The 25,882-nt window shown below is 42.9% G+C and overlaps 2 protein-coding genes and 1 pseudogene across 4 annotated transcripts in view; 1 reads left to right on the forward strand and 2 right to left on the reverse strand.

The window, feature by feature from the left end:
- The window catches only part of DCAF1 (DDB1 and CUL4 associated factor 1), a 204,847-nt gene extending 201,799 nt beyond the window's left edge, over positions 1–3,048 (reverse strand). The window contains exon 1 of the mRNA XM_050780665.1: positions 3,038–3,048. The gene's annotated coding sequence lies outside the window, so the exon portion shown is untranslated. The remainder of the gene's footprint in view (positions 1–3,037) is intronic.
- RAD54L2 (RAD54 like 2) overlaps positions 1–25,882 on the forward strand; it is a 122,117-nt gene that overhangs the window by 61,106 nt on the left and 35,129 nt on the right. For all 3 annotated transcript variants that reach the window (XM_050780669.1, XM_050780668.1, XM_050780670.1), the window contains one exon: positions 25,610–25,811. In XM_050780669.1, coding sequence (XP_050636626.1) covers positions 25,610–25,811 — 202 coding nt within the window. The remainder of the gene's footprint in view (positions 1–25,609; positions 25,812–25,882) is intronic.
- Positions 8,738–8,843, reverse strand: LOC126949533 (uncharacterized; annotated as a pseudogene).

Below are 25,882 nucleotides of genomic sequence, written 5' to 3' on the forward strand. Positions count from 1 at the left end.
CACCACACCTGGCTAATTTTTGTGTTTTTAGTAGAGACATGTTTCACCATGTTGGCTGAGCTGGTCTCAAACTCCTGACCTCAAGTGATCCACCCACCTCAGCCTCCCAAAGTGCTGGAATTACAGGCGTGAGCCACTGCTCCTGGCCTTACATCACTCTTTAAGCCTGCAGTAGACTCTTCCTTAATGGTTGATAGCTCTGTCAACTGTCCATGATAGGGAGCCCAGACTAAGAGAGTTGTCCAAGGGTCTGTCAGTCTGTACAAATGGCAAAAATCCTAATATTATTTCTCCAAAGTAGTTTCTTGCCCTCCTGCAGCAGAAAAACATGGGAGAAAAATAACAAGAAGAAACCTGGGCTTGAATATGCACTAAAGGTTGGAGGGTAAAGGAGACTGTTAGAATTTAATATGTTTTCTTTGTTTAACAAGAATTTTATGTTTCTTATTCATGCAGACTTATGGATCCAGTTCCTAGTTTCACTCCAGAATTTCAACTACTTTCCAGATATATGTCAAATCTTAGTTAATAATGAGATTCCCCTTCCCAGTACCACTTGCATTTCTTTTAGGCTACCCTTTTTCTCATGTGAATATTTGCAAGGAAAAGCCAGATGTCCCAGTTCTTTTCCTCCATTGCTTTTACTTTATTACCTGTGCTGGTTTCTTTGGTCTTTGGTTCTCCAAGAAGGTATCCTGAGCCACCACCATCCTTGTCTTCTGAGAACACTCTGCTCATCAAAACTGTTTGGCCTACATTGTGGATAGCCATGTTCAGCTAAGACAAGAGTAGGGCTTTTCTCGGCCAGGCGCAGTGGCTCATGCCTGTAATCCTAGCACTTTGGGAGGCTGAGGTGGGCGGATCACTTGAGGTCAGGAGTTTGACCAGCCCGGCCAATATGGTGAAACCCCGTCTCTACTAAAAATACAAAAATTAGCCGGGCGTGATGGCAGCTACTCAGGTGTACTGAGGCAGGTACACCTGTAATCCCAGCTACTCAGGTGACTGAGGCAGGAGAATTGCTTGAACCTGGGAGGCAGAGGTTACAGTGTGCTGAGATCGCGCCATTGCACTCCAGCCTGGGGTACAAGAGCGAGACTTCATCTCAAAAAAAAAAAAGAGTAGGGCTTTTGTCAAGAATTTTATTGTAAAACAAATCAAAGCCCAGACCAGAAACTACAGACATAAGTAACTTACTGGTTATTCTAAGAATGACTGCTTGCCATAGGGTTTTATTTCCAAAGTTAGTTCCTTCATTTGTGGTTGGGGATAACTGGGAGTTTATGGAGCTTTAGGATGAACTTGACAAACTTGTTGGAACGTCAGTTTTACCGGAAGATTGGTGAAGTGGTGTCAAGGTTAGGAGGTTTGGTACTTTAACTGGTAAAGAATTTAAATGTTTTTTTTATAATGAAAATTATGACATAGAAATAAAAATTCACATATATTTTTTAAGATGAAGTAAGATATTTTGGCCGAGCGCGGTGGCTCATACCTGTAATTCCAGCACCTTGGGAGGCCAAGGAGGGTGGTTCACCTCAGGTCAGGAGTTAGAGTCCAGCCTGGCCAACATGGCGAAACCCAATCTCTACTAAAAATACAAAACTTAGCTGGGTGTGGTGGCCCATGTCTGTAGTCCCAGCTACTTGGGAGGTTGAAGAACGAGAATCACTTGAACTCGTGAGGCAGTGGTTGCAGCGAGCCAAGATTGTGCCATTGCACTTCAGCCTAGGTGACAGAGCACAGTGGTGCTCGCCTGTAATTCCAGCACTCTGGAGGCTGAGGCAGGAGAATTGCTTAAACCTGGGAGGCAGAGGTTGTAGTGAGCCGAGATCACGCCACTGCACTCCAGCCTGGGCTACAGAGCGAAACTTTGTCTCAAAAAAAAAAAAAAAAAAAAAGAATGAATATCAAAATAATTATGCTGAGTGAAAGCCAGAACTCCTGAGAGAGAAAGAAAAAGAGCAAGAGAGTGAGAGAGAGAATAAGGAACAATGTGGTATTAAGCCTAAAATAGCCATTTTTTATATATATATATATATATATGGATAGCCATATGTGTGTGTGTGTGTGTATATATATATATATTTCTAGGCATATATATGGATATGCCTAGAAAATACAAACCAATCCTTAATGACAGAAAGCAGCTTAGTGCTTCTCTAGGGGTAGGATTAGGGGCTATATATATGTGTGTGTGTATATATATACATATATATGTGTGTGTGTGTATATATACATATATATGTGTGTGTGTATATATATACACTGTTATATATATCTAAAAATATATATATATAAACCGATATATATATGGCTATATACATACACACACATATATACACATATATATATAGTGCCATATATATTAGTTTTCTTCCACAGTTCTTGGCTTCTAACTCCCATAGTCTTTGTTGCAGTCTTTTGTTATAATGGTGTATGTGTTAGGCCTCAGGGGGATATCTCAGGAAACAGAATCTCTCTGACCTACTCTTGCCATCCTTTTACCTGCCCCAAGGCAGGACTCTAAAATTCCAAGCCCCCCTTTCTAATTATGGCTCATAAGACCCTCATTCCAGAGAGGGTCCCACTTATACACTGGGGAAGTAATACTGACGTGAAGCTTCCATAAAAACCCTAGAGGGGATGGGCGTGGTGACTCAGGCCTGTAATCCCATCACTTTGGGAGGCCGAGGAAGGAGAATCACCTGAGGCCAGGAGTTCGAGACCAGCCTGGTCAACATGTTGAAACCCCATCTCTACTAAAAAATACAAATATTAGCTGGGCGTGGTGGTGCACACCTGTAATCCCAACTATTCGGGAGACTGAGGCAGGAGAATTGCTTGAACCCAGGAGGCAGAGACTGCAGTGAGCCAAGATTGCACCACTACACTATAGCCTGGGTGACAGAGTGAGACTCTCCAACAAACAAAAAACCCTAGAGGACTGAGTTTGGAGAGCTTATGGATAGCTGAACATGTAGAGGTTTCTGGAGGGTGTCACACAAAGGGAAGGCATGGAAGCTCTGCACTCCTTCCCCCATACCTTACCCTACCATCTCCTCATCTGTGTCCTTTGTAATATCCTTTATAATACCAGTAAACGTGTTTCTCTGAGTTCTGTGAGTGGTTCCGGCAAATTAATTGAACCCAAGGAGGGGTTCATGGGAACCCCAACAGGAAGCCTATCAGCTGGTGTGTGTCAGGGGGCAGTCTTGGGACTGAGCGCTTAAATGGATTTGATACTATCTGACATAGTGGGATCTGACATTATCTCCAGGTAGATAGTGTTATAATTGATTTGGAGGGCACCTAGCTGATATCTACTGCAGAATTAATTGGTCGCTTGGTGGTGGGGAGAAATCCCCACACATTTGGTCACTAGAAGTCTTCTGTGGTGGTGATTGTTGTTGTAGTGGTGTGAGAGCAGAGGAAAACCATGGTTTTAGAGTTTTTCCAAAAGAGAGTGAGAGAGCAAGAGAGAGAGAATACATCATGTGATTTCATTTGTATTAAAAGTCTAGAAAATACGAACCAATCCTTAATGACAGAAAGCAGCTTAATGCTTCTCTAGGGATAGGATTAGGGGCAGAGAGAGGAGAGAAGGACTTTAAAGGGGCATAAAAACTTTCAGGGTGACACATGATCATTATCTTGATTTTTATTAGTTTTATATAAATAGTATACAATCAAACCTGAATAAAGGTGGGAAAAATGTGAAAAAAAATTAAAAAAAATCCAAGTATCTTTTTTTTTTTTGAGACAGAGTCTCATGCTCTGTCACCCAGGCTGGAATGCAGTGACGCAATCTTGGCTCACTACAACCTCCATCTCCCAGGTTCAAGCAATTCTCCTGCCTCAGCCTCCCGAATAGCTGAGATTGCTGAAATTGTAGGTGTACCCCACCACACCCGGCTAGTGTTTGTATTTTTTACAAAAAAAAAAAAACAAAAAACCGCGATTACTTTTGCACCAATCAAATAGTAGAGATAGGATTTCACAATGTTGACCAGGCTCGTCTCAAACTCCTGGCCTCGAGTGATCCACCCGCCTCAGCCTCCCAAAGTGATGGGATTACAGGCATGAGCCACTGTGCCTCACCCCAAGTTAACTTTTTTTTTTTTTTCCAGACGGAGCCTCACTGACACCCAGGCTGTAGTGCAGTGGTGTGATCTTGGCTCACTGCAACCTCCGCCTCCCAGGTTCCAGCAATTATCCTGCCTCAACCTCCCCAGTAGCTGGGACTGACTACGGGCACCTGCTACCATGCCTGGCTCATTTTTGTATTTTTAGTATATTTTTAGTAGAGATGGGGTTTCACCATGCCGGCCAGGCTGGTCTTGAACTCCTGACCTTGTGATCTGCCTGCCTCGGCCTCCCAAAGTGCTGAGATTACAGGCATGAGCCACCATGCCTGGCCCCAAGTAACTTTTAATATAGTACTCTGTCAATACCACTCAGTGGAATATATTATATGGGGAAAAAAACTGTAAAAAAATAAAAATCTTATTGCTGGCCACAATGGTTTACACCAATAATCCCAGCCCTTTGGGAGTCCAAGGCAGGAGGATCCCTTGAGCCCCCAGGAGTTCAAGACCAGCCTGAACAAAATAATGAGACTCCATCACTACAAAAAATTTAAAAATTAGCCAGGCGTGGTGGTGTGCAGCTGTAGTCCAAGCTACTCAGGAGGCTGAGACAGGAAGACTCATTGAGTCTAGGAGGTCCAGACTGCAGTGAGCTGTGATCATGCCACTGCACTCCAGCCTTGGTGACAGAGTGAGACTCTGTCTCAAAAAAATAAAGTAAAACCTTGATCTTTACTTAGATTTATTGTTTGTAATGAAACTATTTGAAACTATTTTGAGGCTGGGCGTGGCAGCTCACGACTGTAATCTCAGTACTTTGGGAGGCCAAGGCGCATAGATCACATGAGGTCAGGAATCAAGAGACAAGCCTGACCAATATCGTGAAACCCCGTCTCTACTAAAAATACAAAAATTGGCCGGGTGTGGTGGCATGCACCTGTAATTCCAGCAGTTCGGGAGGCTGAGACAGGAGAATCGCTTGAACCCAGGAGGCAGAGGTTGCCGTGAGCCGAGATCGCACCACTGCACTCCAGCCTCAGTGACAGAGCAAGACCCCATCTCAAAAAAACAAAAACAAAACCCACCTATTTTGAGTAGGACTGGGCAAATAAGCAAATGTATTGATGCTGTTGGAAACAAGGTTCTCACTGGGGGACAGAAGAGATACAGATATGGAATAGGAGAACTGAAATTAAGAGTATTGTTATGAACACATGATTTTTAAAATAAATGTATTTCCTAACTAACTAATCACCATGCCCAGCTAATGTTTTTGTATTTTTAGTAGAGATGAGGTTTCACCATTTTGGCCATGCTGGTCTTGAACTCCTGACCTCGTGATCCACCCGCCTCAGCCCCCAAAGTGCTAGGATTACAGGCGTGAGCCACTGTGTCCACCTTTTTTTTTTTTTTTTTTTTTTTTGAGACGGAGTCTTGCTATATCCCCTAGGCTGGAGTGCAGTAGCATGATCTTGGCTCACTGCAACCTCTGCCTCAGGGGTTCAAGCAATTTTCCTGCCTCAGCCTCCTGAGTAGCTGGGATTACAGGTGCGTGCCACCATGCCCTGCTAATTTTTGTATTTTTAGTAGAGACGGGGTTTCACCATGTTGGTCAGACTGGTCTCAGACTTATGACCTCGTGATCCGCCCACCTCTGCCTCCCAAAGTGCTAGGATTACAGGCATTTGCCACCACGCCTGGCCAGAGATTCATTCTCGTATATTTGAATAGCTCATTCCCTTTCATTACTCAGTAGTATTCTACTTTATGGATATATATCCCAATTTGTTTATCCATTTGGGTTTTTTTTTTTTTGTTTTTTTTGTTTTTTTGAGAAAGAGTCTTGCTCTGTCGCCCAGGCTGGAGTGCAGTGGTGCGATCTCGGCTTACTGCAACCTCTGCCTCAACCTCCTGAGTAGCTGGGATTGTAGGCGCCTGCCACCATGCCCAGCTAAGTTTTTGTATTTTTAATAGAGATGGGGTTTCACCATGTTGGCCAGGCTGGTCTTGAACTCCTGACCTCAAGTGATCTGCCTTCCTTCACATCCCAAAATGCTGGGATTACACACTTGTGCCACTGCATTCAGCTTCGTTTTCTTTCTTTTTTTTTTTTTTTTTGGCCCAAGACGTTGCTTTTTTGTTTTTGTTTTTGTTTTCAGTTACAAATAAGACCACTATGAACATTCAGGTACAAGTCTTTGTGGGGCATGTGCTTTAATTTTGCTTAGATAATGGATTCTGCCACACTACTGACTATCCACATTATGGGGAAAAAATGGAATAGATTAAAACTGAGAATAGAACTTAGTGGCACTTTGCTAGAGATCTCCCTTTAGCTGAACCATTATCATTCAGTGAATAAGGTTATTCATCTGTCTCTGAATCTATGTGACTACTCTCCAGCCCACAGATCACCATATGATCTATAGGACTATCAGAATAGACTTTGTCAAAAGCGTTAGTTGAAATTAATTTCTTGTTAGGTATGTACCTGGTAGTTAAAAGTCAGCTTGGAGTGAAAGTTGCTTGAAAAGCTGTGTAGCCCCATGAGTATCAAAGAGACCAGTGGGCATTAGGAAAGCAGTAACAGTGTGTGACAGCAGCAGGGGAAAGAGATACATTCATCCAGGCATTCAATAATAATTATTGAGCACCTGTTCTTTGCCAGGCATTGTCGTGGGCATTGGGAATGGGGAACAAAAATGCCTGTCCTCATGGGATTTTCATTTTAGTAGGGAGAGATAGATGGTAAACAAGTATATAAACAATATATCAGAAGGTATAAGTGTTATGAAGAAAGGGAGAGTAGGTAAAGTCTGGGGTGGTGCTTCTTTTTTAGAGACAGAGCTCACTGTAGCCTTGAACTGCTGGGCTGAAAGGATCCACCTGCCTTAGCCTCCAAGTAGCTAGGACTACAGGTGCATACCACCACTCCAGCAATTTTTAAAAAACTTATTGTAGAGAGGCTGAGACTAGTGGCTTATGCCTGTAATCCAAGCACTTTGGGACACTGAGGCGGGAGGATCACTTGAGGTCAGGAGTTTGAGACCAGCCTAGGCAACAGAGTGAGACCTCATTACTACTACTACAAAAAAAAAAAAAAAAAAAAAAAAAAGCCGGGCATGGTGTCAAGCACTTGTAGTCCCAGTTGCTTAGGAGGCTGAGGTGGGAGGATCACTTGAGCCAGAGGTTGAGGCTGTAGTGAGTCAACTTTGTGCCACTGCACTCCAGCCTGGGTGACAGAGTGAGACTTTGTTTCAAAAAATAAATAAATAGGCTGGATACAATGGCTCATGCCTATAATCCCAGCACTTTGGGAGGCCGAGGCAGGTAGATCACTTGAAGTTGGGAGTTTGAGACCAGCCTGGCCAACAAGGTGAAACCCCGTCTCTACTAAAAAATACAAAAATTAGCTGAACATGGTGGTAGGTACCTGTAATCCTAGCTACTTGGGAGGCTGAGGCAGGAGAACTGCTTGAACCTGGGAGTGGAGATTGCAGTGAGCCAAGATTGTGCTGTTGCACTCCAGCTTGGGTGACAGAATGAGACTCTGCCTCTAAATAAATAAATAAATAAGTAAGTAAATGGGGGTCTCCAAGCCTACTGTGGCTTGGAAGGCTGCCTGAAAAATAAATGAATGAATGAATGAATAAATAAATAAATAAATAATTTTGGGGGTAGAGGTGGGGTCTTGCTCTATTGTCCAGGCTAGTCTTGAACTCCTGGCCTTGAGTAGTACTCCCACCTCAGCCTTCCAAGTGATGGGATTACAGATATGAGCCACTGCACCTGAGGGAAGTAAGTGGGCTACTCAGGTGGTTGTCTAGGGAAAAAATATTGTAGACAAGTGGAATAGCAAGAGGTTGGAGAGTTTGGGCAGAGGAGTGACACAATCTGACTTTTAAAAGATCATTCTGATGGCCAGGGGTCCCTGGTGGCTCAAGCCTGTAATCCCAGCACTTTGGGAGGCCAAGATGGGCGGATCACAAGGTCAGGAGATCGAGACCATCCTGGCTAACACGGTGAAATCCCATCTCTACTAAAAATACAAAAACTTAGCTGGGCATGGTGACAGGCGCCTTTAGTCCCAGCCACTCGGGAGGCTGAGGCAGGAGAATGGCATGAACCTGGGAAGTGGAGTTTGCAGTGAGCCAAGGTCGCGCCACTGCACTCCAGCCTGGGCGACAGAGCAAAACTCTGTCTCAGAAAAAAAAAAAAAAAAAAAGGAAAAGAAAATATTTTATCACCTCTGTTCTCCTATTCAGATACCATTCCTTTAATAGATTTTTTTTTTTTTTTCCTTAGAGAGATGAGAGACCCTTGGAGGTAAAATTGTAAGAGGAGCTCTTAAGTGGTCAACCTATTGTCACTTGAATCCTTTGGCAGTGCCTGGAAGGAAGGGTTCAGATGGGTAACAGGGACCAAGGTTGCCTGTTGCCTTTTTTTTTTTTTTTTTAAATTTTTGTGAGTACGTAGCAGGTGTATATATTTATGGAGTACATGAGATGTTTTGATACATGCGTACAATGTGTAATAATCACATTATGGAAGATAGGGTATCCATCCCCTCAAGCATTTACTGTTTATGTTGCAAACAATCCAATTATATTCTTTATGTTGCAAACAATCCAATTATATTCTTTTAGTTATAAAAGCTATAGTTCGATGCTTCAAAGTAGGTGGCTATGCCTTAACTGTATGTATATTTTCAGGCCGAGGGCCTCTTTCATCCTTGTCAAGGACATTGCAATCTTTGCTGTGTCTCCCCTCCCCTCCACTGCCCTTTCCTCCCCTCGCCTCCTTTCCCCTCCGTTCCCGTCCCCTCCCCTTCCTTCTCCTCCCCTCTCCTCTTTTTTTTTTTTTTTTTTAATTTGATTGAGTCGGAGTCCTGCTCTGTTGCCCAGGCTGGAGTGCGGTGGCGCAATCTCGGTTCATTACAACCTCAGCCTCTGGGTTTAAGCAGTTCTCTGCCTCCGCCTCCCGAGTAGCTGGGATTACAGGTGCCTGCCACCACGCCCGGCTAATTTTTATATTATTTCCCATCCTTAATGTGTGGTGATGGCTATGTATAAGATTGCTTCTGGAATTCTGGGAGATGGAAGGAATGAGGGAAATCGAACTAAATATGTGATTCAGCATTTATGTTTGGCATAAGGACTTTGGTTAAAGACAGATAAAATTAGTGGATCTTTATTCATAGCTGATGGAATAATGAAGTTGAGTGATTGGAGAAAGTGGGGGAGTACTTTTAAAAATCAGCTCAAGGCCGGGTACAGTGGCTCACGCCTATAATCGCAGCACTTTTGGAGGCCGAGGCGGGCGGATCACCTGAGGTCAGAAGTTTAAGACCAGCCTGGCCAACATGGCGAAACCCCATCTCTACTAAAAAAACAAAAATTAGCCGGGCATGGTGGACGCTTGTAATCCCAGCTACTTGGGAAGCTGAGCAGGAGAATCACTTGAACCCAGAAGGCGGAGGTTGTGGTGAGCCGAGATTGCACCACTGCACTCCAGCCTGGGTGACAGAGCAAGATTCGGTCTCAAAACCAAACCAAACCAAACAAACAAAAAAATAGAATCAGTTCAAATTTCTGAAGCAGTGATGCAGTGATGTTAGCTTTGGATATGTGAGATAACAGTGTTTTACATATTTTTAAGTGTTCTTTTTGTATTCTAGATATACTAATCCTTTGTTACTTATATTGTTAGGAATAGCTAGTCTGTGGCTTATCTTTTAACTTAGTTCATGATGGTCTTTGTTGTAAAAAAAAAAAACAAAAACTAATTTTATTGTAGTCAGTTTAAGCAGTCTTTTCCCTTGTTTCATAGTCATTTATTTCATGAGTGAAAAAGTAAGGACATAGGAGAGGCATACTTTAAAGATTGGAATATGATTTTCATCAGTGTCTTTAGTTTTAATTTGGATTTTAAAATTTTGGACTTTTTGAAATTTTTCTTGATACTTCCCTGTCTATAAGATTTTAGTAGAACCGGGCATGTACTTTATTTTATTTATTTATTATTATTATTTTTGAGACGAGTCTCGCTCTGTTGCCCAGATTGGAGTGCAGTGGTGCGATCTCGGCTCACTGCAAGCCCTCCCTCCTGGGTTCACGCAACGCCATTCTCCTGCCTCAGCCTCCCGAGTAGCTGGGACTACAGGCGCCCGCCACCACGCCTGGCTAATTTTTAAATATTTTTTTTTTTTTTTTTTGTGACGGAGTCTTGCTCTGTCGCCCAGGCTGGAGTGCAGTGGCCGGATCTCAGCTCACTGCAAGCTCCGCCTCCCGGGTTTACGCCATTCTCCTGCCTCAGCCTCCCGAGTAGCTGGGACTACAGGCGCCCGCCACCTCGCCTGGCTAGTTTTTTGTATTTCTTAATAGAGACGGGGTTTCACCGTGTTAGCCAGGATGGTCTCGATCTCCTGACCTCGTGATCCGCCCGTCTCGGCCTCCCAAAGTGCTGGGATTACAGGCTTGAGCCACCGCGCCCGGCCTAATTTTTAAATATTTTTAGTAGAGATGGGGTTTCACCGTGTTAGCCAGGATGGTCTCCATCTTCTGACCCCATGATCCGCCCACCTCGGCCTCCCAAAGTGCTGGGATTACAGGCGTGAGCCTGGCCCCAGGCATATACTTTATATGTTTTCATAACTCTGTGTTATTCAGAAATTAAACTAGAACCCTTCACGTTATCATACGTAGTCTTTCTTCTTTTACTTCTAGCTGAGACGTTCCCACTTTGTGGCTGGTTTGCTGAGAACATGGTAATTCTTGCCTGTGGTTGCAGTGGTGGCCAAAAATCATCATGATGCTAAGCAGAGTCAAAATTAATTCTGTCTTCAGCACAGGGATAGAATTTAAGATGGTTAAAAAGGCATGTAGGCTGGGCGTGGTGGCTCACGCCTATAATCCCAGCACTTTGGGAGGCCGAGGCAGGCAGATCATGAGATCGGGAGTTCGAGACCAGCCTGGCCAACATGGTGAAACCCCGTCTCTAGTAGAAATACAAAAATTAGCTGGGCGTGGTGACGCGCACCTGTAGTCCTAGCTACTGGACGCTGAGGCAGGAGAATTGCTTGAACCTGGGAGGCGGAGGTTGCAGTGAGCTGAGATCATGCCACTGCACTCCAACCTGGGCGATAGAGTGAGACTCTGTCTAAAAAAAAAAAAAAAAGGCATGTAGTTGTATTTAAGAATGATTGTTTCGTTGCTACTGTTTTAGCCTTAATTCTGCTAAAGCAGTGATTCGCAACTGGGGGAGTGATTTGGCCCTGAAGGGGACATTTGACAATGTCTGGAGATATTTTTGGTTGTTACAATCAGGATGCTGCTACTGGAATCTAGTGGATAGAGGTCAGGGATGCTGCTAAACGTCCTACAGCACACAGGATAGCTTCTCCCACCACAGCGTTATCTAATCTCAAATGTTAGTAGTGCTAAGGTTGAGAAACCCTGTGTAGCCTTGCTATCTTTTAAAAATGGTCTGTAGTTGTTCCCATCCCTTGTGAGAGCTGAGTGGGAAGGCTGGCCATTTCATTTCTTCATTTTTTTTTTCTTTTTTTCTCTCTCTCTAGAAAAAGAGTTTTGCTCTGTTGCCCAAGCTGGAGGGCAGTGGAATGATCTTAGTTCCCTGTAACCTAGATGTCTTGGCTTCCAGCAATCCTCTCATGTCAGCCTCTCAAGTAGCTAGGACTACAGGCATGTGCCACCATGCCCGGCTAATTTTGTTATATTTTTTGTAGATACAGGCTTTTGCTGTGTTCCTCAGCCTGGTCTCAAACTCCTGACCTCAAGCGATCCTTCTGCCTCAACCTCCCAAAGCACTGGGATTAAAAACATGAGCCACCACACCTGGCTTAGGTTGTTTCTTGAGCAGTCAGAATGATCTTGGTCCCCTTGCTCTCAGATCTCTTTTTTTTAGACAAGATCTTGCTCTGTTGCCCAAGTTGGAGTGCAGTGGTGCAATTATAACTCACTGCAACCTTGAACTCCTTGGCTTAAGTGAACCTCCCATCTTGGCCTTCTAGTGGCTGGGAATATAGACATGTGCCACCATATCGGGCTAATTTTTTATATTTTAGTAGAGACAAGGTATCATTATGTTGTCTGGGCTGGTCTTGAACTACTGGGCTCAAGCAGTCTTCCTCTCTTGGCCTTCCAAAGTTCTGGGATTACAGGCGGGAGCCACTAGCGCCTGGCCTCTAATCCCATTTTTAAAGATTTATTTAGAATCCCCAGCTGCCTTTAATATTAATGCTATAATGATTTTTTTTTTTGTCCCAGGGTGTAACTATGATGAGAAATTTTTTTTTTTTCCCCTAAAGCTGGCTTCATGACTATTTCAAAGGTGAATTACATTTTGGTTTGCATGAGTTTTTAATTAGTTTTTTATTTTATTTTATTCTATTTTATTTTATTTTTTTGTGATGGAGTTTTGCTCTTGTTGCCCAGGCTGGAGTGCAATGGCGTGATCTTGGCTTACTGGCTTATTGCACCTCCTGGGTTCAAGCAATTCTCCTGCCTCAGCCTCCCAAGTAGCTGGGATTATAGGTGCCCATGACCATGCCTGGCTAATTTTTTGTATTTTTAGTAGAGATGGGGTTTCACCATGTTGGCCAGGCTGATCTTGAACTCCTGACCTCAGGTGATCCATCCACCTTGGTCTCCCAAAGTACTGGAATTATAGGCATGAGCCACTGCGCCCGGCCGAGTTTTTAATTTATTTAGGCCTCTTGGCAAATATATTGCCTTTGTATAACGTGAAGAATTAGGGAAAGTGTGGTCCACAGAGAATATCAACATGTGATTGCAGATGATAAATAAACATATTGAATAAGGACTGATATACGTCAGTGGATTTTTTATTCATACATATTTTACTCTAGTGGCAAAATTTTTAAAATTTAAAAAATTTTAAAAACTCATTTAAAATTAATTATTGAATGCTTGTTATGTGACAGGCATTTTTGTCAGGCATAATGATACAATGGTGATTGAGATGGACATAATCCCTGCCCTCAAGGAGCTGCATTATAGAAGGGGAGACAGATGACAATTTTTTTTTTTGTTTTTTTTAATTATACTTTAAGTTCTAGGGTACATGTGCATAATGTACAGGTTTGTTACATATGTATACTTGTGCCATGTTGGTGTGCTGCACCCATCAACTCATCAGCACCCATCAACTTGTCATTTACATCAGGTATAACTCCCAATGCAATCCCTCCCCCTTCCCCCTCCCCGTGATAGGCCCCGGTGTGTGATGACAAGTTTTTAATCAAATTACTAAAATTGATAAGATCTTGGTAAGAACCATGTAGACAATAAAGGAGTGAGCCCCAGCAGTAGGGAGGAAGGGCCTATTTCAGCTAGAGTGGTCAGGAGTCTTCTGAGGAGGCAGCATTTGTACTTGTCTTTTCAAAACAATCAATTTGGTTGTGGTTTTGTTCTTTTTTTAAACTTATGTCTGCTTTATAAAGAAGATTACAATGTTTTTGTTCTTAACATTATTTTTCATTTCTCTATTTTATTAATCTGCTTTTTGTTTCTTCCTACTACTTTTCTGGGGTTTTATTTCTAGTTCTTTCTCTCTTTTTCAAAAAAAGGTTTTTAAAAATTGATGCATAATAGATGTACATATTTGGGGGGCACATGTGATAATTTTGTACATTCATATGTTTCAAGTTCAAATCAGTGTAATTGGGATATCCATAACCTTCAATATTTGTCTTTTCTTTATGCTAGAAACATTTAAATTATTCCCTTCTAGCTATTTTGAAATATACAGTAGAGTATTATATACTCATCCTACTGATCTGTCAAAGACTAGGTCTTATTTCTTCTATTATACTGTGTATTTATACCCATTAATCAATCTCTCTTCATCCTCTCTCCCCTACCTTTCCAACTTCTGGTATCTCTAATTTCTTGAGAAGAAAATTGATATTGACTTTTTACCTTTTATTCTTTTTAAACATGTTCATTTAAGGCTATGTATTTCCTCCTAAGCATAACTGTAGCAATATCATAAGTTTTTTTTTTTTTTTTTTTTTTTTTTTTTTTTTGAGACGGAGTCTTGCTCTGTAGCCCGGGCTGGAGTGCAGTGGCCGGATCTCAGCTCACTGCAAGCTCCGCCTCCCGGGTTTACGCCATTCTCCTGCCTCAGCCTCCCGAGTAGCTGGGACTACAGGCGCCCGCCACCTCGCCCGGCTAGTTTTTTGTATTTTTTTTTAGTAGAGACGGGGTTTCACCGTGTTAGCCAGGATGGTCTCTATCTCCTGACCTCGTGATCCGCCCGTCTCGGCCTCCCAAAGTGCTGGGATTACAGGCTTGAGCCACCGCGCCCGGCATAAGTTTTTTTAAAAAAAATCAGCATTATTGTATAATTTAAATACAATAAAACTCACATATTTCACATGTATGTGACTATTGGTTGTATACATCCAGGTAATCACCACTATAATCAAGGTAAAGAAAATATCCACTGTCGGCTGGGCGTGATGGCTCAGCCTGTAATCCCAGCACTTTGGGAGGCTGAGGTGGATGGATCATCTGAGGTCAGGAGTTCGAGACCAACCTGGCCAATGTGGCGAAACCCCGTCTCTACTAAAAATAGAAAAATTAGCCAGGCTTGGTGGTAGGCACCTGTAATCCCAGCTACTTGGGAGGCTGAGGCAGGAAAATTGCTTGAACCCAGGAGGCGGAGGTTGCAGTGAGTGGGGATCGTGCCACTGCATTCCAGCCTGAGTGACAGAGTGAGACTCTGTCTCAAAAAAAAAAAAAAAGAAAGAAAAGAAAATATCCATTGTCCCAGAAATTCCTCTTTCTGGGAACTTTAATTTTCCAGGCAACCAATGAACTGATTTCTGTCATTATAGATTAGCTTTGCCTATTCTAGAATTTGATATAAATGAAATTATACAACACATATTCTTCTGTGTATGGCCTCTTTTGCTCAGCGTAATGTCTGAGATTCATCTGTGTTGTTGCACGTGTCCATAGTTTGTTCCTTTTTATTGTTGAGTAGTATTCCAATTGTTGCACGTGTCCATAGTTTGTTCCTTTTTATTGTTGAGTAGTATTCCAATTGTATCAGTGTACTAAAACTTGTTTATCCATTCACCTGTTGATGGACATTTGACTCTTATGAATAAAGCTGCTCTGAACATTCATCTAGAGATGGTTTGCTGTTTTTTTTTCAAAATTATAGATATGTTTTCGTTTCTCTTAGATAAAATTCCAAGAAGTGAATCGCTGGGTTATATAATAGATGTGTTTAACTTGATAAGAAACTGCCAAAGTGTTTCCCAGAATGATTATACCACTCTACTCCTGCCAGCAGTGTATGAGAGTTCCACGTGCCCCATATCTTTGTTAGCACTTGGTATGGTCAGTCTTATTAGTTTTAGTCATTCTAGTGAGTGTCAAATGTCATCTCATATTTTAAATTTGCATTTTTCTAATGATATTGAGCATCTTTTCACATGTTCATTGGCTATTTGTATGTCTCTTTTTGTAAAGTATGTTTCTCCTCATTTGCCCCTTTTTATTGGATTCTGTGTAGTCTTACTGAATTGTAAGAGCTTTAAAAATATATTCTAGGCCAGGTGTGGTGACTCTAGGCCAGAGCTTTGGGAGGCTGAGGCGGGAGGATTACTTGAGGCTAGGAGTTTGAGATCAGCCTGGGCAACATAGTGAGACCCTGTCTCTTCAAAAAATTTAAAAATTAGCTAGGTGTGGTAGTGCTTGCCTGTAGTCCCAGCTACTCAGGAGAACTACTTGAGCAGGAAGATCACTTGAACCTGGGAGTTTCAGGCTGCCATGATTGTGCCACTGCACTTCAACTCTCATGACAGAACAAAATTCTGTCTCTAAAATATAAATACACCACATTTTAAATATATAATAAATAATGTATACTTAATACATACATGTTTCTAGATATATGTCTTTTTTTTTTTTTTTTTTTTGAGACGGAGTCTCACTCTGTCACCCAGGCTGGAGTGCAGTGGCAGAATCTCGGCTCACTGCAACCTCAGCCTCCCGGGTTCAAGCGTTTCTCCTGCCTCATCTTCATGAGTAGCTGGGACTACAGGCACGTGCCACCATGCCCAGCTAATATTTTGTATTTTTTTTTTTTTTAGTAGAGACGGGGTTTCACTGTGTTAGCCAGGATGGTCTCAATCTTCTGACCTCGTGATCTGCCTGCCTTGGCCTCCCAAAGTGCTGGGATTACAGGTGTGAGCCACCACGACCGGCCAGATTGTGACTTGATTTTCTTTTTTCTGTCGGTGTCTTTTGAGGAGCAGAGGTTTTAGATTTTGATGAAGTACATTTTACCAGGTTTTTTATTTGTGATTTGAGCTTTTTGTGTCCTTCTTTATTAAATCTTTATTACAAAATTAGCCAGACGTGATGGTGTGTGTCTGTGGTCCAGCTACTCAGGGGCCTGAGGTGGGAGGATCGATTGCTTGAATCCTGGAGGTGGTGGCTGCAGTGAGCATTGATTGTGCCATCATACTCTAGACTGGGTGACAGACCAAGACTCTGTCTGAAAAAATAAAGAAAGAAGGAAAGAGAAACTATACTTAAAAAGTGTATCCAAGGAACTACAATGGAGAGCCACATCCATACATCAATTTGAGTTAGACAATAAGATCTTGGACTTTGAGCTGATGCTGTAATGACTTGGAGGGGTTCTTCAGAGAGGGAAGTGTATTTTGCATATGAGAAGAATGTGAGTTACTGTGGCCAGAGAGTGGAATATGACAGACTTTTTTCCATAGATGAATACAACAACATATTCTATCCCACATGCTTTTCTAGAGTTGACCTTGATAACTCCTCCAATTGAGAGGTGGGTTCTAATTTCCCTTGAATGTGGGTGGGAAAGGAGTTCCTGGAGCTGCTGTGGCATAACTCTAAGATTTTTCTAAGCTCTGTTTAATGGAGAAGGTCTGCTAGGTATGCCTTTAAGATCTTCAGGAGGTCTCTTATCTGTTGGAAAAGGTCTATGAGGCCCTATCTTTTTTGTTTGTTTGTTTTAGACAGAGTCTCACTCTGTTGCCCAGGCTGGAGTGCAGTGGCGCGATCTCAGCTTACTGCAACCTCCGCCTCCCGGGTTCAAGCAAATCTCCTGCTTCAGCCTCCTGAGTAGCTGGAATTACAGGTGCCCACCACCATGAGTGGCTAATTTTTTGTATTTTTAGTAGAGGCAGGAGTTCACCATGTTGGTCAGGCCGGTCTCGAACTCCTGACCCCGTGATCTGCCCACCTTGGCCTCCCAAAGTGCTGGGATTACAGGCGTGAGCCACTGCGCCTGGCCTAGGCACTATCTTAAATATTTCTGAGACTGTAACAAAAGGTCTCATAGGCCTGCTCTGGATTCAATCTCTGTTTTTCATATTATTGCAGGTGACAAAAGTTGCTAAAGTTTCTGACACAGTGCAATGTGTCTCTGTCTTTTTTTCCAGCTTCCTTTAACGTTTTCCTTTACACTTTACCAACAATATCCTTGAAGACCTATAGGCTTTTACTACCGGTCTCCTCATGGCCTTTCCAGTTTTCCATTCACCACCTTATCTCAAATACAATGTCATGGTTTAATTTTTTATTGTGTGGCAGGACCCATGTACCAAATTTCTATTTCAATTACTACTGTTGTGTCATAAATCACCCTGAAACTTAGTGGCTTAAAACTATTATTTCTCTTGGCTTCTGAAGGTAAGCAATTCAGGAAGGTCCTGGCTGGCAATCTAACAGCTAGTCTATCTACATTGCTCTTGACTGAATTTTCTGGGCTATGGATCATATTTTCCTGTTCTTTGCATATCTAGTGAATTTTGATTAAACAATGGTCTCTGTGCATTATGCATTGTAGAGACTGCATTCTGCTGTTGTCCTCTGTATTTTTGTAAACTAAGAGTGAGATCTTAAGGTGTGTTCAGGCTCCAGTGCAGAGTTTTTGGCACACATACATCGTAGGTTATAGTGTGTGCATCCAGTTGCATCACATCAGGAGAAATATGGTGCGACTTTGAGTCTATTTTATTTTATTTTATTTTTATTTTATTTTAATAGACGGGATCTTGCTCTGTTGCCCAGATTAGAGTGCGGTGCAGTGGTATAACCTTGGCTCACTGTAGCCTCAACCTCCTGGGCTCGAGCGGTCCTCCCATCTCAGCCTCCTGGGTTGCTACAGGCCTGCAACACTATGCTCAGCTATTTTTTTTTGTTGTTATTTATTTTTTGTAGAGATGGCGGTTTCCCTGTGTTGCCCAGGCTGGTCTTGAACTCCTGGGGTCAAGTGATCCTTCCACCTCAGCCTCCCAGAATGCTGGGATTACAGGCATGAGCCACTGGGCCTGGTCCTACTGGTCTTTTTTTTTTTTTTAACTTTTAGGTTCAGGGGTACATGTGTGGGTTTGTTATATAGGTAAATTGCATCTCTCAGGAGTTCAGTTAGTCTTTTTTATACCATAGGAGAGAGAAGAGATGGAACCACTGGAAAAAGAGTCCTGGAAGTGTTTGTACCTTGTGCCTTCATTGAATGTAATGTAGGAATTTTTCTTTCAAAGCTACTCATTTGCCTGGTCAAATTTATAGTGGTGGTGTTCATAATTCATTCCCAAGAAACTTACATAAGTGTTCTTTGGTGTTTATATAACTCTTGCGGTTACTGCTCACAGCTGGCTCACGTGAAGGAGAAAGTTCAGGGGTATTTGCAACTAGGTCTGATTCTGTAATCCTGAATTGTGGTGGTAATAGTCATTGACTTTTAAGCTATGCAGATACTAATTTAATTTACATTTGTTGTCTGTCAAAGCACATGTCTCTTTTCCTCCTTATTGAACTTTTTTTCTTTTCTCTCAGTAACTGTTGGTGGATTATAGTCTAGAATCTGGGGAAGGGCTATTTTTTGGAAGTTAAATTATTTTGCTTAGGTTGTAAATTCGCTTGATTCAGTGTTCAGAAGGTAAAAAAAGAACACATAGTGAAAAGTTACATTTTGACTGAAGGAAATTTAATTATAGAATTTTTGAAATAGATTTATTATTAAGAATAGTTTATTAAAGGTATAGCATCTGTTATTATGTAAAAACCATAATCATCATGAAACAGCAAAAATGAAGCACTTGAAAGACATTGATTTACATGACAATGAGCTTTAAATATTAGCACATCTGTAAACTAAATTCCTTTAATAAGCTAAAAGTAGTTGATGAACCCAGAAGCTGAGGATTCACTCAAAGAATGCTGGGTGGTAAGGAGCTGGTTTAGACGTGTATCATCTGTATAAGGCATGAGAATTAAATATACTGTGCCTGATGATTTTAAAATTGTTACTGCACTTGGCCATGTTCAGCCCCATGTCAGACAGGAGTTCACAGTTGGGTCACAAGCCTTGTAACTTGGGATGAATGTTTGATAATAAATCTGTTGGTGATATTGAAAGGTCAGCAGGTTCTATTCTTTATCCTCCCAGGAACAGCCCATTCCGCAAGGCAGAAGCTAGAACAAGGAAATATAGCAGTTGGCAAAAGGTTCCCCCTGCCCAGCAGATCAATTTCAAACCCCTCTGGACTTGCGCTCTATTCTCTGACTCTGTCCTATCTGCTTACTCTCTAATCTTGCCTCCAACTGTTTCTCCAAGTGATTGCCCAATAAATTTTCTTGTGAAATAGAAACAAAACAAAAAAGACCAGGAGAGCATCAGGGGTCATTATCAGAACCAGGCCAGAGGACCTAGCAAAACACTAAGTTGAAGTGTGTCAACCCCGCCCCAAGTGTAGTTGGTATGTTGTAGGCCAAGCTGCAGTATTGGTGGAAGTAGTCATTTAGCAGTGGATATCCCCTCTTGGGGAGTCTGCTGCCCAGCCAACTGTTTGTTTGGGAGGAGGAATTTGATGGCCTCCCCTTTTAGGAGGGAAGAATTCAGGGCTGTGAAGTAGGAAGAAGTTGACAGCAGTATTATGTGAAATGCTGTGGAAGTGTTAGGTCTTTGGAGGGGTAGGGGGCCTGAAAGAGTGATAGTTCTTTTAAAGGAAAACAGGGAATTGCTGAACTTTCTCCTATGATGTTTCAGATGGAAATTGGAGAGCACTGTTTGAAGAGGTTAGTGAATTTGGGAGGGCAACTAGTCAGACTTGGAGCTCTATTTTGAAACTTCTCTTTTAGTTCTCATGTCTGGCTGGGCACATAAGCAATGGCACTTTGTTTCCTCAGCAGGTAGAACATGTCCGTGAGCCAAGGCTTACACACACAGTACATTCCTAGTGCTGCTTGCCACCCTAGGCTCTGCTTTCTTTGGGAGGCTTTTTGTGGTAGGCCTACTACAGACCGGTGGTAATGGAGAAGGGAGTGTGACATTTTAAACTCTTGCTTATGTTAATGGTATTGCAGTGTCCCATCATGAGCATTTCTTGTCTGATGCCTTTCTTGACCGTGTCCCCTCTGCTTTTCGAAAAGCAAAAGCTGTCTACCTGAAACCTTCTCTCAGTTGAGGGCCAAGGAAGTTGCTGCCAGTGCTGCTGCAGGGGAGTGAATCATCCTGGGCATCCACATGTGAGACCCACCCATCTGTCCACTTTTACTCTAATCACATTAGCCTCCCCTCTCTACCCAAACACTAGGACAGTGGAAAGTAGAATGCCAGGAAGGAGAGGTTTGGGAGTAGTCTTCCCCAGGACTGGGGTTGACTTCTGTACCAGCATACAGCGAAGGATCTTAGATCCTCACCTAAGTCTCCCTTGGATGCGGAGCTCTAGGAAAGGCACAGGAAAGTGGTTCTTGGGTTGGAAGGTCCTTCCTGTTGCTGCTTTACTTCCTTCATTTTGAAGACCAGGTCTCGGTCTTCCCAAGGAAGCGCCCCAATGCCCAGCCAGTAAGCCTGGATTTGGTGTCTTTTCCTCAAGTGTTATTGCTCTTGGGCACTTTCCATATAGTATATGTGTTTCCCCATGTGGTCTGTTCCACTGTGCCTTGGCACAGGGCCTGGTACCTAGCAGATGCTCATATGTGTATTGGGCTAAATTGAAAGCAGGGAGCAGGAGAGGCAACAGTGGCTGGTTTGTAGTAGTCTCACATGGAGAGGTTTAACGTGAAAGTGTAGTCTACAATTTCATGGAGGCAGTATGTGTGTGTATAAGAAACATTGATTTTGTGACAAGATGCAGTTTGCACATGTCATTTCTGCTTCCCCCTTTGCTTTCTTATTTCTGATCTTTGATTAGAATATATAGTTGAGATTTGAATTCTCACACAAATGTCAGCATGTCTGACCAAGGCCCCCGAGCTTTGCATGCTCCCAGACCGTTCAATGTGGTTGGGAGTATGGAATTCCACGGCGTTAGGCAGACAAGGGTTTGAAGAATACTATCTTCCACAAGATAACCGTTGACATCCCTATTTTGCAGATGTGGAAACTGTGGCTCAGAGAAGTTGCGTCTGTAAACATAGAGCTACAGGATTTAAAGGCAGCACTGCCTGAATGCAAAGCTCATACTTTTAACTGCCTGCTCCTGTTTTTCTGCTTATTTCTTATATTCCCATGGGCAAGTATTTTTAACTTTTCAGGGCTTCAGTGTCTTATATTTAGAATTAGGGGAGCAAAGTCTAAGCGTAGTGGCTTACGCCTGTAATCCCAGCACTTTGGGAGGCCAAGGCGGGTGGATCACGAGGTCAGGAGATCAAGACCATCCTGGCTAACATGGTGAAACCCCATCTCTACTAAAAATATTAAAAAATTAGCCGGGCGTATTGGCTGGTGCCTGTAGTCCCAGCTACTCAGAAGGCTGAGGCAGGAGAATGGCGTGAACCCGGGAGGCAGAGCTTACAGTGAACTGAGATTGCGCCACACAGCACTCCAGCCTGGGTGACACAGCGAGACTCCATCTCAAAAAAAAAAAAAAAAAAAAAAGAGGGGAGCAAAAATTCTCATGTTTAGAATTAGGGGAGCAAAACTCTTGTAGAGTTATTATAAGGGAGAAAGGAGGCAATGTAAAAAACTAAATCCATACCTCATACCTGGAGTAGTAGTAGTCATAGTAAAAGCAGCAGCTGTTTTTTGTTTGTTTATTTGTTTTTTAAATGTAGTGTTTACTAGGTGGCAGGCACTGTTTTAGTTCTTTCTTTCTTTTTTTTTTTTTTTTTTTTTTTTTAAGATAGGGTCTTGCTCTGTTGCCCAGGCTGCATGCAGTACAGTGAGTGGTGTGATCATGGCTCACTGCAGCCTCCACCTCCCAAGCTTAAGCAATCCTCCCGTCTTAGCCTCTTGAGTAGCTGGGACTATAAGCGCATGCCACCATGCTCATTTTAATTTAATTTAATTTCTTTTTTTTTTTTTTTTTTTTTTGTAGAGATGGGGTTTTGCTATGTTGCCCAGGCTGGTCTCAAACTCCTGGGCTTAAGCTGTTCCCCGACCATGGCCTCCCAAAGTGCTGGGATTACAGACGTGAGCCACACTTGGCCTGTTTTAGTTCTTAATTTAGGCTATCTCATAAAATCATCACCACAACCCTTAGAGGTTACTACAATTGTTCTCCTCCAGTCCCTTTATAAACATGAACAGAAAGGTATAATAAGGGGCATAGCTGGAGTTCACACTCCATCGGTCTGGTTCCAGTGTCCTTACTGCACCCCTATGCCATGTTAACTCTTAGCAAACATTAGTTTTGAACTTCATGCTGTTCTAGAATCTGGCATCAATCTGAAAGGGACCATAAGGAAGCTGGAGTAGTAATATGACAAGGAGGAGGCCATACCAAGCTATGGAAGGTGAGCAGTAACATGGATACTCATGATTGCCTGATTCAGCCAGTGAGTGGTGAGACAGCCCATATGTTATTTCTTAGTAGTGACTGAGTGCATAGGATGATGATGACCCATGGTACATCATTCTTTTGGCCTAGGGACATCAGCCTACAGGTTCATTCATCAAGACTTAATGACAGCCCGACGTCTCTTTACCAAAGGCTCTCAGGTTGAATGTTTCTTACCCCAAAGACCCTTGACTGCATACTCATAGAAAAAAAAAATTGAATAAATAAATAAATGGGAGGCCGGGCACAGTGGCTCACGCCTGTAATCCCAGCACTTTGGGAGGCCGAGGTAGACGGATCACTTCAGGTTGGGAGTTCGAGACCAGCCTGACCAACATGGAGACACCCCGTCTCTACTAAAAATACAAAATTAGCTGGGCGTGGTGGTGCATGCCTGTAATCCCAGCTACTTGGGAGGCTGAGACAGAAGAATCGCTTGAACCTGGGAGGTGGAGGTTGAGGTGAGCCGAGATCGCATCATTGTACTCCAGCCTGGGCAACAAGAGCGAAACTCCGTCTCCAATCAATCAATCAATCAATCAATCAATAGGACAATTCTTCCTTACAGAAAAATTCCAAATAATAAATGTAGAAGGAAAGAGGAAAATAGAAAACCACCATTAACATACTACAATAATAATTAGTTCTAGGTAAGACCCATTGATGAACGTTAAAATTAGTGGGTAAGGCTTGGTGCAGTGGCTCATGGCTATACTCCAAGCACATTGGAAATGTGAGGCAGGAGGATCACTTGAGTCCAGGAGTTTGAAACGAGCCTGGCCAACATATCGAGACCTTGTCTCTACAAAAAAGAAAAAAAAAAATTAGCTGGGTGTGATGGCGTGCACCTGTAGTCCCAGCCACCTGAGAGGCCAAGACTGGGAGATCTCTTGAGCCCAGGAGTTTGAGGCTACAGTGAGCTGTGATTGGGCCACTGATGCCCAGCCTGGGCATCAGAGCAAGACCCTATCTCTAAAAAATAGTGTTACAGTCATGAGAGACCAGAATAGACTGAGAAGCTGCCATAGTTTAGGGGAGACTAAGGTGATATGACAGCTAAATGCAACATGGTATCCTGGATGGGATCCTGTAACAGAAAAAGGATATTAATGGAAAACTGGTGAAATCCAAATAAAGTCTATAGTTAAAAGCAAACAATAAGCCACCAGCCCCCTGACTGCACGCCTCAAAAAAAAAAAAAAAAAAAACTAACAGAAAAACCCCACAAAGCTCCTGGTTCCTTCCTGCCTAAGATCCAAATGGCATTGTCTAGAGCACCTCAGTTCTGGCATTTATATTCTAGTTCTGAATTCCTGTTACCTTAGGGAAAGACCTTTTGGTTGTGTAGTGCTTATGTCTGGGAAGCTCTGACGAATTTGGGGACAGGCTTGTGGTCTATGTGACTCTCAAAGCCTGTCTACCCATTGAACAGAATGCTACTCAGCAGGCTGAGGACAGGGGTGTGCACATGGATCCGCCTACTCCAACCCCAATCCTTGCTGGTACTGGATGTTACAAATGACATTCCCGCTATCAGGAATCTTCCCTGGACCCCCAACCTTTTTTGTGTGTGTTTTTTAATAGACGGAGTCTCACTCTGTCGCCCAGGCTGGAGTGCAGTGGTGTGATCTTGGCTCACTGCAACCTCCGCCTCCTGGGTTCAAGTGATTCTCCTGCCTCAGCCTCCCGAGTAGCTGGGATTACAGGCACCTGCCACCATGCCTGGTTAATTTTTGTATTTTTAGTAGAGACTGGGTTTTGCCATGTTTGCCAGGCTGGTCTCGAACTCCTGACCTCAGGTGATCCTCCCGCCTCAGCCTCTCAAAGTTTTGGGATTACAGGCATGAGCCACCACGCCCGGCCCCCAACTATCTTTTAAGGTATTACCTTTAGACATTCTGCTTATCTTTCAAGGCCTGACTCACATTTTACCTCCCATATAGTTCCTGCATGATCATCACATGTATTAGTGTCTTTCAAATTCCTGTGATGTCGTCAACCTTAAAGTTCTTTATATCTGTTGATCTGCCCTTCCTGTGATATTTAGCACACCTTGCCATGTTGAGTCTGTGTGTGTACATGCCCTGTCTCCCTAAGCAGAACACAAACTTCTTGAAGGGAAGGAGTCTTACAAAACCTTCTAAACTTCTTGAAGGGAAGGAGTCTTAGAAATATCCCTTGAAGCATCTAGGATAGTGCTTGCCATAAGCCCTCATGAAATGACTGGCAAGTTTGAATGAGTGAATGCTTTATGACACTAAAAGGAGTAATATTGTCCCTGTTGGCAGATGAGAGGTGAATGGACTTGCTTAAAGTCATACAACTGATTATGAGCTGTATTTGGAGCCCGGCTGCTCAGATTGTCCCTTTCTGAGCATTCTGAGGCCATGAAACTTCCTCACTCTGATCATAGCACTAAACTATAGTAAGAGTGATGGCTATCATTTGTTGTGGGCTTACTCTGGGCCAGGCTTGGTTCTAGGCATGCACACTATTCAGTCCTCACAATAGCTCTGAGGTATGGGCCTCACTATCCTCATTTTGTAGATACATCCACTGATGTTCAGAGAGATATAAATAATTTGCCTTAGATTCCCAGCTAATAAGTTGCTGAGTTGAGTTTTGAACCCAGGTGTGTCTGGCATCAAAACTCATTCCCCCTCACCCCTGTAAAGCAATGTCTTTCCCTTTGTTTTTTCAGACCCATCCCTGGAAGGCATGTGTGGCACTGAGCATGCCCAGTTGGGAGAAGATGGGCAGCAGCCACCGCGGTGCACTTCAACTACCTCATCTCAGTCTGAGCCTTCAGAGCAGCTTAGGCACCACCAAGGCAAGAACCTAGTCTCAGAGGACCCCAAAAAGAAGAGAGCTCAGAAGCCCTCCCACATGAGAAGAAACATACGGTGAGCTGTGCTCTGTGTAAGAGGAGAGGGAAGGGAATAGAGGTTTTACCTTCATCTTAAGGCTGTCAATA

This window comes from Macaca thibetana, chromosome 2 (genome assembly GCF_024542745.1).
Source record: "Macaca thibetana thibetana isolate TM-01 chromosome 2, ASM2454274v1, whole genome shotgun sequence".
Classification (NCBI taxonomy): domain Eukaryota; kingdom Metazoa; phylum Chordata; class Mammalia; order Primates; family Cercopithecidae; genus Macaca; species Macaca thibetana.